The 21,047-nt window shown below is 45.4% G+C and overlaps 1 protein-coding gene across 1 annotated transcript; it reads right to left on the bottom strand.

Annotated features, from left to right (window-relative positions):
• Positions 1–710: 710 nt before the first annotated feature.
• On the bottom strand, positions 711–19,945 carry scarb2a (scavenger receptor class B, member 2a). Its single transcript, XM_083644812.1, has 13 exons — positions 19,820–19,945; positions 15,050–15,207; positions 14,375–14,522; positions 13,686–13,880; positions 11,274–11,365; positions 10,632–10,751; positions 9,975–10,153; positions 7,695–7,813; positions 7,177–7,250; positions 6,966–7,017; positions 6,505–6,657; positions 5,180–5,227; positions 711–4,799 (listed from the first exon to the last, which is right to left on the bottom strand). The coding sequence occupies exons 1-13, from the start codon at positions 19,940–19,942 to the stop codon at positions 4,668–4,670; spliced, it is 1,593 nt and encodes a 530-aa protein (XP_083500938.1). The 5' UTR covers positions 19,943–19,945; the 3' UTR covers positions 711–4,667.
• Positions 19,946–21,047: the final 1,102 nt, after the last annotated feature.

Here is a 21,047-nt window from a genome sequence, read left to right as displayed (position 1 = left end):
CGTCATCATTGGTAGGCAGCAAAAAAATCAGAACTATTCCTTTAAGTTAGCGATTCCCTATATTTCCCATGATGCTTTTGCACAACCCCCCAGAGAAGCAGCCTGAACCTGTGGGCTGAACTTGCATTTCAGCCGTTTTGCTTGTGGCGGTGCTGAAAGGTGGGAAACGGAGATAAGAAGTGAGCAAGTTTTTCCTGTTAAAAAGTTGGGTAATGTTCAAGTGCAACATGTCTCGTTGCTGCATTGCATTCTGGGTTTACAGAGGCTGCCGTCAGTGGAGACATTTGCGGATTCGGTCCCGTTGTTGTTGAACCTTGATGTAAAATGGTGAGTCTAGAAAGAAGCTCTTGCTGAATTGACACCAAAAGACGTCACGTGACCTTTTGACCTTTAAGAGGGACAAGAGTCCTGGAAACAGCAGATAAGGCCTATCAGCCGTAGCCAAGAGGGAATCTCTTCTCCAAACCAAATTGTATATTTTCACGTCAATATATTGATAATATAGGATGTTGTGACGGTTTAACCAAGCTCTTGGGAAGTATATTTAATTAAAGGACACACATCTCTCTGCAGAGACTACACAATTGCAGCAATGTATAGTATTTCTCTAGCCATCACAGCTCTGTGAAATATCGACATTTCTCTAGCTAGCAGTGGGTTAATGCTAGTATGGTCGAAAGGCACAAAGACAGCGGACACCACTTGAAGACTTTGCACTTTATTGCAACTTTATTTTTTATTTATTTTTTTGCAAATACACTAAAAATGTTTACAAAAGCACTGTAGAAACATCTGTGCAGTGTAAATTATCAAAACTAAAAATGGATATTACTTTGAAACCATTTTGCACCTAACATGACAAGGGGATTGTCATTTTCAGCAGCAAAAGAAATTAGTATCTCAAGAGGGAAAACATGTCTTTGTTAGTTGGTGACTTCTCAATTTATCAGGGGAGATGCAGTCGTTACACTGAACATACTGAAGAGCAGAATAAGGACATACTTAAAGGATGGCACGACGACCAGCCTTCATCCCTGGAGGAGGGCTTCATTCATCTAGAGGGGTTAGACCTTATCCCCACCCCATGGCACAGAGGCAATCACCCTGCTCACATCTACAAAGACACTCAGCCTTTCCACCAAATCACTCCAGTTTGACACAAACAAGTGTGTTGGCTCCACAAAAATAGGTTCTTCTCATAGTCATCCAACAACAAATACATCTCCAAACATCCATTAGCTTACATTTTGTAATGCGGCTCTTGACACTTTGCACTGGGGAACTTTGCAAGGTGAGATACTGATCCATCGTTACACTTAATATGCAAGATGGCAAAACAAATGAAATGAAATGTAAAAAATGAAATAAAAAAATGAAATAAAAAAAGAAATGTGCTTTGACCCCAATTGAATGATTACAAAATGTCTAAACCACACTAAAATAAAAAGAAACGGACCACAAAACTGAAACAAACAAATCAGGGGGGGGGGGGGGGGGGGAACAAAAGATACATAAATAGAGTGGCCCATTACAAAACATATTTTTTTTTTATGTTACATAACTTTGTATTGCTTTGTCAATACATAATACTGAGATGTTTCTGCTCACAAAGAGCCTCAATCACTTTTGTACGCTCTCGCACTGGGCGAGAGAGAAAAGAAAAAGAGGAATACCCATCAATGTCGTTTCTGATGCCACAACCAACCGTTCTTTCGCTCAAGTCAGCCTTGCTGGAAAAAGTCCATACACACACGCATACATGACGCAACGCACACGCAACACTGTTGCAAATACTTCACTTGGGTTCGTGGCACGGTTAGTAGTAGGTACTGTCGCGGCGGCGGCATGGCCGTTATCGCCGTGGAGAGTAAACATGGTCCTGGCGGCAGATCTATGAGGGGTTATCTTTGGTCAAGCAGGGACGAGCCAGCGTGCTTGTGATTGGACTCAAAGGTCAAAGGTCAGTGTAGTAGAAGTCAAGACAGCGGAGGAGTGACGGCTCAGGTGTGTGTGCCCGTTTCCACTGACGAGACACAGGCACACAGGATTCTAGGGATTTAAGATTGTTTCAGATTCAAGTCAAGACTTGAAAGGTGGTTAATAATGATGTACTGTGACACGAGCACAGCAGCGTTTACACAACAACGCTGCGAGCGCGTTGATATCGTTGGAATAAAAGGATTACCCACCAAAGAATTCAACTGAATATACCCAGAATCCTTTGCCTGTCGGGCTTCTGACGACGACCCTGAACGGCAACTGAAACACTTTTAGTGGCTCGCCGTTATTCGTTTCCTACTAGGGCATCCAGTTCACTAATCCGCTCATAACCCACAGACGCAAATAATATGAGCGAGTGGTTATTAAGCGTGATTAAAAAATGTGCTAACGACGTGTTAACTGCTAATTCCAATAAATGGCAGCAAGCTTTGGGCTTTGTATCTTGCGCTCCGAATATTCCCAGATGTCAAGGGTTGCTGGCAACAGAAACGTTTCAAATCCAGAGTTGAGAAACGCTTCTGTGGAACAACCTCAAACTGAATACGAGCACATTATGGTAAATATCCACCGACAAATACAAGTCCATAGGTTATGGCAATTATTAGCAGCAATAACAAATACAAAGAAAAATATATATCCGAAGAAGACACTCCATGTGCTGAGAAGCAAGTAACAAAAAGGCATGGGTGTCTGTTCTGTTGTGTCTATCCACAACACCCCCCCCATCACAGCCAATACTAGCCAGGACAAATCATTGAAATAGACAAGGACCATTTGCACTGAAAAGACATGGGGCAGGGGGGACAAATACAATGACAATACACAGGGCACAATTTCCAGACAAAGTGCAGGGAATCTTCCAAGTTGACAGTATTATGGCCTTAATTCACTTTCCATAGGCCACTGCCCATGGCTTTTGACATGTGACATGACGACGAGTGAAATGAAAACACAACATGCAACATAAGACGAACAGTGATTCAAGTGCCGCGTTCGCCCGAGTGCCTACAGCGCCCCCTACAGCACCTAGTGCCTACAGCACCGTGGCAAACCCACTGACAGCTGGGCATGGCATGCGCAGCGGTGAGTGGTGCGCACAGGACTCGCTCAAATGTTCCTCTGCTGATTCCGCCTTCAATATTTCACAGCACTCGCCAGTGTCTTTTGACAGGAGGAGCCGTCTGTAGGAAAAAAATCACCTGCTAGCCTTGTTCCAGGACTGGTTTTCGCAAATCCAAAATTGTGCTTTCTCTAAGTAGTAATGTCGACGTGCACGAGTGACGGACACCGAATCCAAATTCTAGTGTCTTCAGCACACCCAGGACTAATTGCTGGATTTGGTCAGAGGTATCCCTACATTTCCCCCTTTACATATGTACAATAATGACAAAGGATTTCCAGCTTATTTCAACAAGTTATCAACATAAAGAACACGCTGAAATGTTGTAAGGCAGAACGTGGGTTCAAGTCTCCCTTGTAAGTTTCGTGGGTGTTTTTTTTTTTTTTTTTTTACAGTTTTGAATGCGTGATGAAAGCAAACCGCGCATCTACTTCCAAGCAATGGGTGGCAACCCACTATTTCACAGCTAGCTAGCTAATGCCTCAACTGATGAAGACTTTGAAATGTACGGTAGTTAAGGTATTTAGATGTCTCTAACGTCTTTAACTATTGTTCTGGACCAAAGGGTGAAGAGGATGAAAAGATGACGGGGAATCAAAATCACTAGTATTCCAGGTGTCATAATACACTGTGCCTGCATCGAGAAAGGTAGTTGCCCGTTGTCCATCAAATCAGGACACTGTAGTGTAGTGTAAGACAATTCGCCACACACTTTCACTGATATTGGGATACCAAGTGCGGTGTGTGTGTGTGTGTGTGTGTGTGGGTGCACTCATTCATCTTAGGAAAAAAGGCAAAAATGCTATAAATAGTTTGGCTCAGTCTGTTTTCGCTTTTTTCTTCTTTTTTTTTTACAAAAGGATATGGTAAGTACACAGTTTTGTTAGCAAAACCATTTCAAACTCTGATCCCAGGAGCTCAGCGGCGAGGAGGGAATACTTGTCGTAAGGGTTCAGTTTAAGGAGCGTGGGCTTTTTAATCTGTTGGCGTAGTTTAGAGGCTGACCTCACGCAACACCGATGGAGAGAAGAGAGCAAGGACGCGAGTGAAAACACACCCGAGGTTGTCCGGGTGAACACTAACTTGTCGCCAGCCCTATATCGGTTGGCAGACTCTGCTCGGAAGCTCTTGCGTCGTCCGCGAGCGTCCACACCACCTATGCTACCAATTCCCCCCGGAAGAGCAGAAGAAATACGCAGAAAGGCTTGTCCTGGCCACGCCCACCCCCGTCTCGTCCCGCGCCGTGTGGGCCAAACCAGGAAGGAAACAGGGAAAAGAGAGAGTGGGAGAGTTTGGTGGTGTTGCAGTAGTACGGCAGGCAGTGAGGGCCATGCTCAGCAGGTAGAGTAGAGGAGGACAGACAGTCATGAGAGGGGGGCTCAGTGAGAGGAGCAACGTCTTGTCGGTGGGCCAAACATTCTCCGGGGCTTGTGTCCCACCTCGTCCCCCCACCCCAAACGAGAGAAAGCCAGCTGTGTAGACCCCCACCCATGGTATTGCAGCAGCCCCACACTGCTCCTGAGCCCCAGACTCTGGGCAGCCTCCATCAAGACTTCTGCGCCTCCACTGGAGACATGGCGATGTAGGAGCCGTTCCTCGTGGGCTGGGTGGCGTGCGTTTCCGACGTCTCCTCGGGCTTGTCGCTGACCTGAGTGTACGCCGTCTCATCCTTCGCCGTCTAGACAGGAAGTGAGGCAGGAAGATGTTAATCCACGCCGAGGCAGTGGCCAGACATTCCAAACAGAAACACACTTCTTTTAATAGACAAGACATTCAAATGGGAAAACACTTGGTAAACATCATTTTGACAATGGTAAAAATAAAACCACATCACCATGTTATACTAAAATGTGCCTGATAATATGGAGACCAGTCAATACAAAAACCACCACAATAACGATAAACTCCCAATAACAAATAAGGAAACCAACAATACTATGAGGTGCGAATTTAAAGAAATATGATGATGAAGATAATTAAAAAACGATAATCAATAACAAGCAGAGATGGATAACAAATTAAAAAGAGAATAGCAAACAAGGGAAAATGAAGACTTACAGTAAAAGAATGAAAAGCTTCAGTAAAATCAATACGTTTTACTTCATTCTAAAACAGAAAGGAAAAAAGGGGGGTTACAGAAAATTAAAATTAGACCATGGTTACTATAACAATTTCCTTCCACTGCAATTAAGCATTTCTACAACAATTCCGGCCATTTGAAATTAAGCATTACGACAACACTTCCTGATGCTGAAAATAAGCATTACTTGAACATTGTCTTACTACTATAACTACAAGTCTAGTTCTTATGGCAAGCTTGTATCGTCACATGTTGGAGGCCATTCTCTGGACAGTTAATGACCTGAACTGTTACAATTTATGGACAGTGGAGGCTGTTCACCGGGGTCAAATCAACAAGCCTAGTCAACAACAGATAGCTGTTGAACATACACCGTACATTCTGAGGGGCTATTACAGTGCAATGCCCTTTGGTAGGGGAGCCTGGCTCATAGGCTGAGCTGTCAAACAGGGGAACTAACATGCTTCCTTTCCTATAGACAAAGGGTTTGCATCGACTGTTAGAAGAAGTTCCAGCGAACAAACATCATTTGATCCAGAGTTGGAAGAAATAGCACATGCTGACTGTAGAGTTCAGGGGTCATGCGATGCTGACTGTACAGTTCAGGGGTCATGCGTTGTATTAGCTGACATGCACAAAGCGTGGGGGTTACCCTTGAGCAGCTCGGTGGAGTTAACGCAGGAACTGTTGCCCATGCAAGAACCCAGTCGAACCCTCCAACAACTAGCTATTAGGGCTGCGCAATTAATGCGATTTTAATCTCGATTACAATTTTGCCTTCCCGCAATTATGAAAACAAGGTAATCAAGGTAAAGCATTCATTCTTTATATATTATTTATTTTAGTTAGCCTATTTATCGGTGTTTTTAATTTTACGTTTTAATTTATTCCTTTGTTTTTCAGTTCAATTGATGTTCGAAGACATCAGGATTAAAACGTTTTTTTCAAGATCAATAAATGCATAATGTTGCCAAAGTCGATGAGAAATCGCGTCAAATAATCGTGATCTCAATGTCAGTCAAAAATAATTGTGAGGACGATTTCTTTGCCATTGAGCAGCCCTAATATCATCATCAATCTAAAATCATTTATACTGTAAGCTAACGTAAGTGGCTAGTGCATACTGTAGGGCCAGGGATGGGGGGGAGACTCAATACTGTAAGCTAATGTAAGTGGCTAGTGCATAATGTAGGGCCAGGAAGGGGGGAAGACTCAAGCTTTTAACATCAGGATAACGTTGCGGATTAACTCTACAGTTTAGGTGTCTCCTAGGAATGAGAGCCGAGTCCAGGCCGGGTCTTACCTTCTTCTGGCGGTTTCGGCAGAACAAGACGACGAGCACCATCAGGAGGATGAGGCCCATGCCCACGATGAACAGGGGGAAGTTGGACACAACAGTCAAGATTATGAGCATCGTCCGCATCTGGGATGCTGACTCATCGTCTATAGTCGCCGTCTGGAGTTGAGGAAGATGACGTTAGCGATTTTCTGTTCCATTTAGTCACACGGCTTTAAGTGGGCTGTGAGGCAACAGAATGGGTCTTTTCCACAGCCACCGTTGTGTGTCTAAAAGGCAGGGTAAACACAGGTGCAACCAACTCATTGATTAGGGCCCCAGCACTGGAACACCTAAACGGACTGGAAGTTGGAAACCCTAATTAACGCTTTGGTGCACCCATGTTACCTCCTGCCTTTTAGGCACAACATGGCTGCTGTGAAAAAGGCCTATTGGTTTGTGTGCTATCGTGCAGAGTAGATCCTCACCTCATTGACGAACATGATGGGGAAAATGGTCTCATTTATGTATTTGGTTTTGCTGTAGGGCAGAGAGAGAGAGAGAGAGAGAGACAGAGACAGAGACAGAGACAGAGAGAGAGAGAGAGAGAGAGAGGTCAGTGAGGACACCGCAGTCGACCATGTGGCCGAGAGGGGAACACAGTGTGGCGGCGGTGATGTGGGTCAATGTTCAACTTACGGGAAGCCTTGGATTCTCTTCAGAATGATATTGAGCTGAGCTCTCTTGCAGGCACGAATGGGGACCCCTACGGTCTAGAAATAAACACACAGATTTATTATTTTTTGTAAAAAGAGGAGAAAAAAGAGCAATGTATTTAGTCCTTTCTTCATTAACTATGTAAAAAAAAACAAGAGCCACAGCTATAATAATCACAATAGTCGCCAATTTCATTTTCACCTACTGTTGAAATGAACTTTTTTTTTAAAGCAATGCATACAGTTCTTTCAACCTTTAACTATGTAAGCAGACCAAAAATGATTATAGTGTGTGTTGTGTGTGTTGGTGGGGGGGTGGATCTAAATGCAAACACAACAACAGGAGGATGGCAGTGGCTGATTATGATAATGATGATCATAATCAGAGCAGCAAATGTCTTTTAGATAACATATAATATGTAAACAAACAGAACAAGGTTCAACATAACTGATTCAACCTTATAGCACTAATCTGTTGCGATCATAAATACGAGTCTGTACCGGCTGGAGGTCGAGGTACGTCTCGTGGTCCTCCTTGTTGGGGTTGAGCCCGTCGACGGCGTTGATGTATTTGGGGTCCGCCTGATAGAAGTGGGGGAAAGACACCACGATAGGAGCACCTTGAGGAAACAAAAACAAAACAAAAAATAAAAATATATTACACCTCGAGTTAAGTCACAGGGTAGTTCGAGATAACTAAACAACAAGGTCCAAAAAAAAGATGAAAGAAAAAATGTGAGATAAGATTAATATGTACCATCTGGTATTATGAGTCATTGAGATATAAAACTATGTTGTTTCTAATTGATAAAGGAGCACAGATAGCTTGGGGATGTCTGGGATTGGCTACCAGCAACAGGAATGACAGGATGTACTACTGAGCCCATGTACTGATAAGCCGGTGAGTATTTCCGCAACCTAAACTTCTCTACTCCTGCTGCTACTCTCAGATCCTCAATGTGTACCGAAACAAATCACATTTATGACTGTTGGCTACTGGTTGAAAAAAAAATGAATTTGAAAGCTATCTGAGGTCTACAGTCCAAGCCTCGAAAATGTAGTCAAATGTAGTACTCACTACATTCACTTGGGGGGCTCAGCGATCACTTTGAAGCAAGGTTAAATGTTTACTTTTCTGCAAAACTGCAACGGCAGCTAAATCTAAAGTAGTCCTATGACATTAATTCAGTTTTTCATCTATTTACATACATAGATGATCAAAGAGATTTCATGTAGACATTGTTATTAAGATATGATCTTGTTTGGGTGGTTGAAGTTATTGCATTTGTAAAAATCCACCCCTTTTTACAGGCAGTTTCAGTCTGACTCGAGTCAACGCATCACAACTTGGTCTTGATTGGCTCCCGTCACTAAACCATCGTTAAACTGTCTGCCAATCAGGGCCCAGTATTGTGGGTCTGTTCAGCATGCGAGTACTTGGCCTTTGAATTCATTCAATAAATCCCCTTTTAACTCAACTCCATCTCTGTGTGCCCCCCCCCCACTAGGAGTTTATTTGAAAACAAAATCATAAAAACCGAAGAATGCAGGACCTATTAAAGAGAATACATTGGTATTCGAGAATCGGTACGAGAGAGGAGTCGTGATTACAGTAGCATATCGTTGACTGATATAGCAATGTTCTCACGAGAGTCAAGCCATGTGGAGATTACCTTATCACAGCTCTCACGCCCATCGACGACCATAAAATACTTCAATGGCCTCCATACACGGGTTAATCATTGAGCCACGTATTGAGTAAAACCATTAAGTTAAGTTAACCTTTATTTATCCCCATGTGGAAATTCATCCTCTGCATTTGACCCATCCTCTACTAAGAACCTTCCTAAAACTAGGAGCAGTGGGCAGCCGCAGTGCAGCGCCCAGGGGCCAACTCCAGTTCTTTTGCAAGTGCCTTGGTCAGGGGCACTGACAGGAGTCTTAACTCTAACATACATGTCTTTTGGTGGTGGGAGGAAACCGGAGCACCCGGAGGAAACCCACACGAACACGGGGGAGAACATGCAAACTCCACACAGAAAGGACCTGGGAGGGACCGGGATTCGAACCCGGGACCTTCTGGCTGTGAGGCAAGGCAACAGTGCTAACCACTGAGCCACCGTGCCGTCATTGAAAATCTGGCATGCTTAAACATTGGGAACACTACATGCAAAGCAGGGAGGACGATTGCCAACTGGATGGACTAAATCAGGGATACTCAACTTGCTTTGCCCGGGGGCCACTTTCGTGAAATGATAGAAGGTCAGGGGCCAGTTAATAAACAAACAATATACATTTTTCTGTAGCGGATTGTACGTTTTTGGGGTGTCAGCCAGAGTTTAGTCTGACAATGTTGTGCACACCAGATAGTTAGGTTAATTTAGTTAGGTTAAGTACATACATAAGTGCCTGGGTAGCGAGCAGACGGCAGTATTTGACAATTTAGCATCTAAATCATAGATTATTGAAAGATATTCCATATTCCAGACTGAAATGCTATAACAGAAGTGGAGTATTGGCCAGAATGACATGAACATTTGGACACTTATTCAGCGGGTATCTTGCATGTTGCATTCAGGTGCACTGTAAAAAACAAAAAAAAATGCAATTCCATCGCGGGCTACACAGGGGGCCGCAAGTTGAGTATCACTGGACTAAAGGTATGGGGCCAGTTTGGGAACATCAAAGGGAAATGGTAGGCTAACTGCATTAGCACTATGGCAACAGAGGGGTCAGAGCGGGGCCAGCGGGTGGGCGGGGCCCAGTGGGTGGTGCACCTACCTTCTCGACAAACGCTGACTTTAAGCACCCCGGTGCCGAGACAGTCTCCAGCTGGCACGCAGAAGCCCTCGTTAGTTGGGTTGTCTATGGGGCTCTGGAGCACGTCTGCCGGGGGTGCAAAGCGGTAGGCCTGGATGCCTTTCACCTCCACATCTTTCACATAGCCTAGATGGATCGACCTGAGGAGGAAAAGGGAGGTGGCATCAGCGCCTACTACAGGGAATGTTATTAAGTTCAAATACGCTAAGAGACTCCGGAGCGCTTTCTTTAGACGTCTTAAGAGCCCTCAGAAAAAAATGTTTTTCCTTCTCATAATTGCTTTGTCCTTCCAAGTAGTTTGTTTGTACAGCTCTAAAATAAGCAGGAGACGTTCACAAGACGATCACTCTTGCGAACTGTTCCCCCGTTTCATCACACGCAAACGAGTCAAACTCCTGGCATTCCACCAGACCCAAGTTCACCAGCAGACCTGGGGAGAGGTGTTCTGTAACGAGCAAAAAACCCAGGTCCATCTCATTGAATTCATGAGGATATGACTCAGCCGCAGTTTCCTAGCAATGTCCTCGCTGGATGTTCTGGCCCCGGGCCTTCCTGGCTGCTTTGAATGTAGACAAATGTATAACTGGATGGTTAAGAGAGATAAGGGCACGTGCGTACCTGCAGAGGTCAGCGGCGAAGATGTAGAGCAACTCGTTCCTGGAAATCAGAGGGTGGAAGACGGCGCCGTCCGTGCCGTTGATCATGTTGCTCTGATTGGACGACCACCAAGACATCGCCCTATCGATTGGTGTAAAACGGGGAGATATTAATGTTTGATGTAATTGCCGTGATTTGCAAAGCAGAGCCTCGTGCTGATTGCATCCAAAGTGCAAATTGATTTTGCGATTTTCAAACGTTTCATTTTGCAATCCTATCCTTCCCAAAGCCAGAGGGCAAAGGCTTTCTGCCCTGGACTTTGCTTTGACTACTTTGGTCAGATTTCAATACAAGTTGTGCAACTAAGTAAATGCAAGTGGTATATCAGGGAGAAACTGACCTAAAACCCATATGCTATTGCTAATGCTAACACACAAGAAAAATGTTCCTTGATAGCACTGAAATAATAGCCTGGTAAACCAGCCCGTCACGTGACATTTCAGTTGGCTCTCCAAATGAAATGTGAGGTCACGTGACGGGCTGCTTTACCAGGCTACTGAAATAATGCTATGTGAAAGGAAGAAAATAAAGCAGGAAAAAAAGGGAAAAGTACTTTTTTAATGTAATATTCACACTTCAATGACAATTCATATGGCTCTTTACCTCATGCCATTCCATGTGTCAATCTTGCCGTAATCCAGGTAGTTCTCCTCCCCGGTGTAGAACACAAACTCCCCTTCATGGGTTCCATTTTTCTTTGGAAAAGAGACAGAGACACGTCAGTCAAGACTACCACAGCTGAGACAGAGACACCTCAGTCAAGACTACCACAGCTAAGACAGAGACACCTCAGTCAAGACTACCACAGCTGAGACGGAGACACAGCTCAGTCAAGACTACCACAGCTGAGACAGACACCTCAGTCAAGACTACCACAGCTGAGACAGAGACACCTCAGTCAAGACTACCACAGCTAAGACAGAGACACCTCAGTCAAGACTACCACAGCTGAGACGGAGACACAGCTCAGTCAAGACTACCACAGCTGAGACAGACACCTCAGTCAAGACTACCACAGCTGAGACAGACACCTCAGTCAAGACTACCACAGCTGAGACAGAGACACCTCAGTCAAGACTACCACAGCTGAGACAGACACCTCAGTCAAGACTACCACAGCTGAGACAGACACCTCAGTCAAGACTACCACAGCTGAGACAGAGACACCTCAGTCAAGACTACCACAGCTGAGACAGAGACACCTCAGTCAAGACTACCACAGCTGAGACAGACACCTCAGTCAAGACTACCACAGCTGAGACAGACACCTCAGTCAAGACTACCACAGCTGAGACAGACACCTCAGTCAAGACTACCACAGCTGAGACAGAGACACCTCAGTCAAGACTACCACAGCTGAGACAGAGACACCTCAGTCAAGACTACCACAGCTGAGACAGAGACACCTCAGTCAAGACTACCACAGCTGAGACAGAGACACCTCAGTCAAGACTACCACAGCTGAGACAGACACCTCAGTCAAGACTACCACAGCTGAGACAGACACCTCAGTCAAGACTACCACAGCTGAGACAGAGACACCTCAGTCAAGACTACCACAGCTGAGACAGACACCTCAGTCAAGACTACCACAGCTGAGACAGACACCTCAGTCAAGACTACCACAGCTGAGACAGACACCTCAGTCAAGACTACCACAGCTGAGACAGACACCTCAGTCAAGACTACCACAGCTGAGACAGAGACACCTCAGTCAAGACTACCACAGCTGAGACAGAGACACCTCAGTCAAGACTACCACAGCTGAGACAGACACCTCAGTCAAGACTACCACAGCTGAGACAGACACCTCAGTCAAGACTACCACAGCTGAGACAGACACCTCAGTCAAGACTACCACAGCTGTCAACATTAAATGAGCACTCCTGTGATTTTCAACCAGCTTTGCATCATTACAACATCAGTAGTTTATCAGAAAACTGTGAACAGTTTTGCAGACATTCATTTAGTTTTGACAGTTATTGATAGTTTAATTGATTAAGTTGTGGACCAGTGATGTCATTCATGCACAAATTTACATTTCCGGTCCACAGCTTAACTCAAATCAACTCTCAATAACTGCCAAACTAAATGAATGACTGCAAAACTGTGTACAGTTTTCTGATATACGACTGATTTTGTAACGATACAAAGCTGGTTGAAAATCGCCCGGAGTGTTCCTTTAATAAGCAAATGAGCAGGGTCTGGCGGAGAGGCACCGACTTTGGAATCGGTGTGTTGAAGTGTGTCGACAAAGGAGGGTGCAGATTGTGACAGAGATACTGCTGTTGTGGTTGTCTCTAACCACGCCCCGTTGCTGTTTTCTCACCAGATGTTTACAAAATAGGGAACCGGCATCTGGTTGTGTAGTAGACAGACATTTAAAAAAGATGCAGCAGAAAGTGTTTTGACAGCAGAGGAAAATAAGTTTCCCACCATACATGCGTCATGTTGCGGTCATGAGGCTATAAACAGGAAGTTAGCATGTTCCACCAGCTTGATGTCAATCTCACTTCTCCTATATCATCATACACACCGGTTTGCTCATCTGTCTGTTTTAGTTGCCCCTAACTACCAACAATCCACTCAAGTAAACAGAGCTTTGGGGCATCTGGGTAGCGCGCATAGAGGTGAAAGCACTCTCCTACCACCGCAGACCTGGGTTCGATTCCCGGGCAGCGGTACTTCCGGCTTGGGGTCAGACGTTTGCACATGTATGGGAGGAAGCATGTGCTAGTGTACAACTCTGCCCAGATCGGCAGAGGGGGCGAAGCAACGACCGGGACAGCAGGGGGGGAATTGGCCAGGTACAATTTGTGAGAAAATGTGAGAAAAATTCAAAGAAAAAACTTGATCCCCCCAAAAAAACGAAAAGAGCTTTCTTTAAGTTTGCTTTCATTGTCTGCTCTCAGAGAGGTTATAGCTTGTAAAAAAAAAAGACGTCTCTAGAGATGTTCAGGAACCGGTGTATAATTACAACCTCCTTGTTTCACTAAAAGCCACGGTGCTGCTCACCTTCCACATCAGGCCGAAGTGCTCGTCCACCTCAGGCTTCATCTTGTGTATTTTAGAGAGGAGCGGGTCCTTGAAGCCCCACAGCACCTCGTGGACGGTCCTGGTCATGAAGAGGTCGATGCCCAGAGTCTTCAGGTACGCCGACACGAACGTACGCAGGAAGAAGTTGTAGGAGTTCAGCTCACTCATCACCGCCTAGCGAGGGACGAGGTGGAGAAGACAGAGCGAGAGGGAAGGGGAAGACAATGAGGGGTAAGAGGGTTTCGAGTGTTCACATCCCCCCACACACACCATTCAATTTCCATCAGGAAGAGTTTGTGTCATTGCGTGGAACACCTCATGGTAGTAGACCCTGGTTGGTTTGTTGACATTGGCCTGTTCTGGCTCTTGCGTTGCTTGGATTTGAGCCATGAGTGTGTCAGTGATAAGTAAGCAAGTTTGTATGGCTAAGTTATCAGAATGTCATAATAAAACCTTGAGGAGGACGCTCTGGAGTGTGCTATTGGAATAATGATGTGTGAGCTTAACATGGAGGGTCACGGTTGTTAAAATGTAGCTGCCGCAACAGTGACGTTCAATCCCTCTTGTGAGTTTAAGTCACACGACAAGTATGAGAGACTTGAATGATTGGGCCACTGCAGGTCCTAATACCATACATTAGTCTGCCCTGTGCAGACTCAATGTCTTACCACAAATGGGATGTTGACGGTTCGGACGAGGTCAACTTCGGGGTCACCGGCTGACTTCTCCCGGACAAAGACAAAGCTTTTGGGGTTCAGGGCAAAGAGCTTGGTGCCGTTCTCCAGGAAAGTCACATTTACCCTCGGCCTGTATTCCCTGGTGGCGAAAAGGTGCAGGTGCAGGAAAGAAAGTGGGGGGATCCACATCGGTCAGTTAGCACAGATGTGTTTGATGTGATTTCACACGACACACACACACACACACACACACACGCGCGCACACACACACACACGCGCGCGCGCACACACACACACACACAAGATGAACAACACAAACGATTTCACCTGCTTTCCTAAAGACCGTGCTTTTGCCTCTCAAACAGGGCTGCACAATGACGACTAAAACGACAAACATTATATTTTTGTGATCACGACTATTGTTGATTTGGGAGAACAAAACTGTTTTACTCCACTCCTCCTCTCATCTTATGAACATCTTTGACCACTTTCAATGGCAGCCCAACACCATCTTTAACGGAACAAAGTATTTCAACACTGCCAACACTCTATGATCATTAATAGTGTAAACTCAAACCAAAATATACAACTATACACAATTAGTCATACAGACACGAGGCTGGTGCCACACACTGATTGGATGTGGCTCTCCACAGCAAAACCTACCTGTAAGTATATGGTCCAATCTGCTGGACCGCTGCCTTCCCTCCAGCCAAGAACACTTCTGGATTGGTCACGTTGAAGAAATAATACTCCATGTAAACAGGTGGCGGTGGATTCTTCCATGCCTCAAACACTTGGCTCTTCTCCGTCAAAGTAATTTCCTATTGAAAGAACAATCAACACAGAGGGAAACACATTGTGAGATTGACGAGACAGCAAAACCAGTGACGTGTGCGTTCTTCTGTGTCGAGATGCTTACACGGTTAGAAAGCAATGGGTAGCAAAAAAAAAAAAAAAAAAAAAAAAAAGGGTTCGGGCACAATTCGACCCCTCGGACGATTCTTCTGAATCGATGCCAAGCAAGGAGCTCTGTAAGGAGCTGCTGGTGCCGAGCCAAGAGTCCAAACCCCCGCGGACAAGAAGGAGAGAAAAGTCCTTCACGGTTGAAAAAACCATCAGGGCAAGCAGAAAATCAAAAGGCAAAGAAGTGCATAGAGAGACCTTGACCTCAGCAAGCCTGGGCAAGCATCTGACTGGAGGGCCAACTCACCGACACACAATACACGAGTAAAACGCTGCGTTTCAGTCTGTCAACAAAGAGTTGACATCTCTGAAGCGTTTAGCCACCAAAAGACATGAAAGACGCCAGGAGCTTTTCGAACCAGACCGTACTAGCCTCTCTCTGAGGCCACTAATTGGCACAAGAATGTTCTCCCAGTAGTCTCGCAGATGTTTGAGTGATACCACGTCACTCAGCACTTGAACTTGTCTTTGACAACAATTAAGCTACCTACCTAAAGCCTGAAAACTCAAATCCAAGTCAGAAGCAACCATGCGTGTCAAGCTGCATGTGTGGACACGAGCCCCTAGACAACACAACGAGAAGAACACAGCGTTAACATTCACTTTGAACGGAGCAAAAAGAAAAGGATCCTGTGACAACATGTAATACTGTTGTTTTAGTCTAGAGGTGTTCATGTTACAGCTACTGGCAGGTCAACCGCAGAGTTTCGATTTGGGGGTGTTTGTTAACTGTTGTTGTTGAGTGTAAGAGCGCAAGACTCCAGGAAAATAAAGCAAGGGGGTATATTTTTAAACTTGGGAGATGGAGTGAGTGAGAAATGACCCACTTCCCCTCATGTCTTCTTCATGAGATGTTCCTGGAGTACGGTGAGCTGTAGGCTACTGGACAAAAGCCATACATTTTCCTGTGTGCTGCTCTCACAGCAGAGACGAGGATACGGCGGCGGGTGTGGCTCGCGAGGATGCAAACCCAATAGTTCCTGTTTGGCTTACGACTTCCGAGATTCAAAAACGTGTTTATCTATAGAATTCTCTCGCCACAGTTTGCGGCATCCTCTCTAGCCTTTTGTCGACTTCACAAAAACCTAATGAGGCGATCCAATGGGATTAAAAACCCAAAGATCTTCATAGGCTAGAAAAAGGCAAGACGATGCAACAACAAACTGAGAAGAACCTTGAGATTTAAGACTTTAAAAAAAAAGAGACTGGCGCTGAGCAAAGAGGCTCAGGAGTCAGGCATGCCATGCCACTGTAAGCTCGACTTCCTGTGTTCGTCTCACACACACACACACACACACACACACACACACACACACACACACACACACAGCAAAGTGCTTTTAGCAGTTGTGCTGTTGTGTTCAGCAGCAGGTCAGAGAGGCTGTGATGTGTTTTGCCTACTTTTCAAAATGTCTTTAGTTTAAACTGAATACATACAATTCACTGAACTTGCATTTCCCAATCTCACATTCAACCCAGGAAGCCATCACAGCACCTTGCTGTCAGCCAAGTCTTATTAAAAGGACAGGATATATTAGGTGTACTTTAATTGTCCACAAGGGAGATTCACTTTGATCAAGTCATATGGAATTGGCTCACTGACAATATACTGCCTGCACTGTCCAACTAGGATGAGGGTCACACTTTCCTACTTGGAGGTGTGAACTGGAGCTGAGGTCAATATATGGGTGTTGGCGTTCCCGTGACAGTTCTCCTGAAAAGGTCCTAAGTAAGAACCATATAGCGGTAAGACACACACTTGCACAGCACCCTCCCTCATGACTCATGATCATATGGTAAAGCGAGTGCTGAAGTAGAAAACCACCTAATGCAAACGCAGCACAACCAGCACCAGCATGTGACCTGCATTAGCAGCCAGTCAGTGCACCACAAAGGACTTCTACAGAACGATTACGTCAAACTAGCAGAAGTCACCCAAGTTGTGCAAAATGGCGGTCGCTCCCCTGATGAACTGTGTTGCTTTAGAAACGGGACATCTTTCACGGCTGTCCTGTCCGTCCTCCATTAATACCTCTGCAGCCGGAGCATCTGATGAAGCCCAACATGTGACTGCAGATCAGAAGAACTCCTGTGTTTACCAACCTCGAGAAAGGAAGGTCTCTCAAAGGCCTTGGTCAACGTCACACACACACGTGCACGCGCGCACACGCACACGCACACACACACACACACACACACACACACACACACACACACACACACAGTTTATCTGCTTGAAACCTTGAATAGTCACAATCACAAACAAGTGTGAGGGACAAAAGTGGTGAGGTTTATCAGTTAAAATCATCGTTCCGTTTTTGTGTTCACTGGTGGCAAGTGGTTAGCCTGGTAAAAACCATGGTGGAAGTGGGAAAGCCTCAAGCTAAACTGAAAGGTAACGTGAAGGTGGCCTCGGTGTGGTGTGAGACAACAGCCATGTATGTGCAGTATGTATGTAAGATACATTATTTAACGTGTCGACACATTTTCAGTGGAAAGTAACCTGCGTGTGTTTTCTTTCCAGGGTGAACTTGCTCTAGAATGTCTCCAGCTCAATCCATCAAAGTGCCTTCAAAGGTCTCCTTCAAAAGGTCCCGTAGCTGTGAGTGAGGAGGGGCTGTTTTCTTTCCCCTCCCTCGTCAGAGCAGAAGGACCTGGGTTAGGGCGGCTGGAGCTGCTTGAACAACGAGGCAACACACACACACCAGCTTTGCTCTGAGTCAAAAACCCTGCCCCCGAGGCAGAAGGACTTGGGTTAGGCTGGAGCTACTAGAACAACAAGGCAACACAAGAGAGTGCTCTCAGGCAAAAATCCTGCCCCCAAGGCCCAAGAAGTCTGTCAAATTCCTCCCTAGCATGGCCTTTCACTCCTCCCCTCCACCACGCCCAGCTAGTTAGCAGACACATATTGTGTGTGTCCTGGAGGTAGCTTTAAATTGTCCCACACACACACCTTTAGGCTGCATCATAACTGAACTGACAGCCTGTCAACATCAGATTGGGGAGATGTTTGGAGTCAGGGTTAGCGTACCCTAGTCTGCCTAACGCAATGGGAAGACTGTGGCAAAAGAGGATTAGCTGTGCTGTCATCTTCTGTAATCACTAGCCGCATCAAATTATGTCATCTTTCGCTGAACTTCGACTACCTCTCTTACCCCCCCCCCCCCCCCCCCCCCGCGCGACTCAGAATGAGAATAATGCAAGCGACCCAGACCTAAATTTAACATCAGGAGTGGAAAGTGTGTCAGTGAGGCAGCTGTTTACTAGTGTGTCCCCTAATGTTACAGCAGCACTTGGATAAATAGTTTGTCAAGCGATTCTGCTGAGCTGTCCTTCCTTACTAGCACAGTACTAAGTGTATAGGGTGGGAAAGGACTTGAGATGTGTTACTGTGTGGATTGTCAATAGCACATAATATGTTCAACGTGGTGAGCAGTGAGTGGGAATAAAATGCAAACTATTTCCCGAAGAGGGACTCCCCTAGCTTTACCCAGTCACCTACTATCCCTTCCCCCACCCCTTCAGACAGGCACACCTCCCCCCTACCATCCCATTCCCTACTGGCCGAGATTCCTTCTGCTAATACCACACACTACTAGAACTACTACTATTATCAGCCCTATAGCCCCAACTCATCGAGAGGTGAGCTTACAGCCTCTCTAGTATCAGACATGTGTCCTCCTCAAACTGGAGCATCGATTGGACAGGTTATCAAAGCTTTCAGTCAGGAAGCATGTCTGATAACCTTATCCTTATTCCCCTGTGCCCTCACGAGAAATAAGTACAGACTAGTAATCCTATGGTGAATTTAACAAGGATACAATCATAGTAGTAAAAAAAAAACTGTATGAGGTACCACGAGATAAAATGCCATAAAGTAAGGTTAGAGTAGCCATAAACTTCCATTGGAATGTTGTCACATGGATTCCTGGGTAGAGCTGTACGTTTACTGCGTTTATTATTATTATCAAATATCTTGGTGCTATATAAAACAAATGTGCAAAAACAAATGTGCACATAACCCCCATAAGCTGCATCTATACTATATCTTTACCGTAACCGGGCTGTGCACTGCACGCTGCATGGATCTTGCGGATTCATGAATGTGAAGGCTTGGGCTCGTCCCACACAGCTGATAAATGCAGAATGCAGCTAAACAAATTGTATAGACACAGTTAAACAAAAATCAAGAATAAAAGCATAAATAAAGAAATAAATCAAAAATACTGGGTGACCTTGTGATTGTACATACCAGTGAAATAATAGATGTTGAATGCGCATACTTGACACTGCAGAATGCAGAGATCCTAACTCAGATGCTGTACCGTTAACATTTAAAGCGCTGAACTGTGACAGATGGCAAAGTGTGTGGGGCACACTTTGTACTGATGCAAGCTCACACAAACAAGTCAAAGCGAATGAAAAACACGATGAGAAGACGTATGGGGAGCAAGCAAGAGTCGCACTCACCTTTTTTAACCGGCTGTTTATCATTGTTTGGAAGACTTGAGCCACGACCAGGGCGATCCCCACTATCAGGAGGTGAGCGCACACGATCCCGGTGGCGTAAATGGCACAGGATCTCCGCGTCATGATGCCGGGTGGAATGAGTCGATCTGTCGCGTCCTTGGAACAACTTCACTCAAGTCGTGTTGAGGTTTAACTCCCCCCAAATACTAACCGCAACTACCGAAAACGCCTCTGGTGTCCGTGTTGTTTCTTCCCCTGAGCAGCTGTGGGGGTAACGTGGTTTCTATCTTCACCGGCTTCGAGACAAGAGAGAAGAAGCAGACGCGTCTGGCTTGGCGTGGTCTTCCCGGTTGATCTGTCGACAAAACAAAAAAAGGTTGCTATAAACGTTGCCACTTTTCATCTGGCACCTAATTGGGAAGGAGTGAGCTGTTCAGAGGCGGTTGGGAAATAGCAGCTCTCAGCGCAGAGGACGGGCCAGATGAGCTGTCTGCTCTCCCCTCCCACATTATAATGAACTCGCTCATGCGAACGAACAGTCAGCGTAGCATGGGCGGTGTGTGTGTGTGTGTGTGTGTGTGTGTGTGTGTGTGTGAGTGAGAGAGAGTAGCTGATGTCACCCTTTCAAAAACCCTAATAATAAAACTAGAACTAAAACAAACGCGGAAAACCGTTATTTCCCTCTGCCTTTTTTAAGGGCAATTTATGTTGTTAATCATTGGGCTACTCTGGTATTTACCTATACACTCAGGACAACCTCGCAGGATTTATTATCAGGGCTTGTCACTGCATTACCTGAAGTGATTAGGTTATACATTTACTGGCAGGGCAGACAAGGAGGATTATGGATGAATTAGCAAGGCGTGCTCATGGCTCCTCCACATGGCGGTATAACGTTAGTAGCCTAGTATTCTGCCTGGCAACTTAGGGAACTGAATAAAAAAAGTATAAAATATTATAGGTAACAAAGTGTTGAGAGGGAATCATTTTTTGATATGAAATCATTAAGACAGAAACAAAAACAGAATAGCAAACTGCCTCGGCTGAGTGTGTGTGATCCAATCATTGTGCACAGACTGTCTCCTCACCAATCCGTTACCTTTATATGAATTCCGCTATCTCGCCTTATCCCGTCTCCTTAAATAAGCACAGCGTGGCCATGAATAATGTGCCATTCACTGGACCAACGAGTGTTGACGCGAACCTTTTGTTCGCCGAGGAGAGCCTC

Source organism: Poromitra crassiceps (assembly GCF_964638095.1).
Source record: "Poromitra crassiceps genome assembly, chromosome: 10".
Lineage (NCBI taxonomy): Eukaryota > Metazoa > Chordata > Actinopteri > Beryciformes > Melamphaidae > Poromitra > Poromitra crassiceps.
This window is presented reverse-complemented; position numbering and strand designations above follow the sequence as displayed.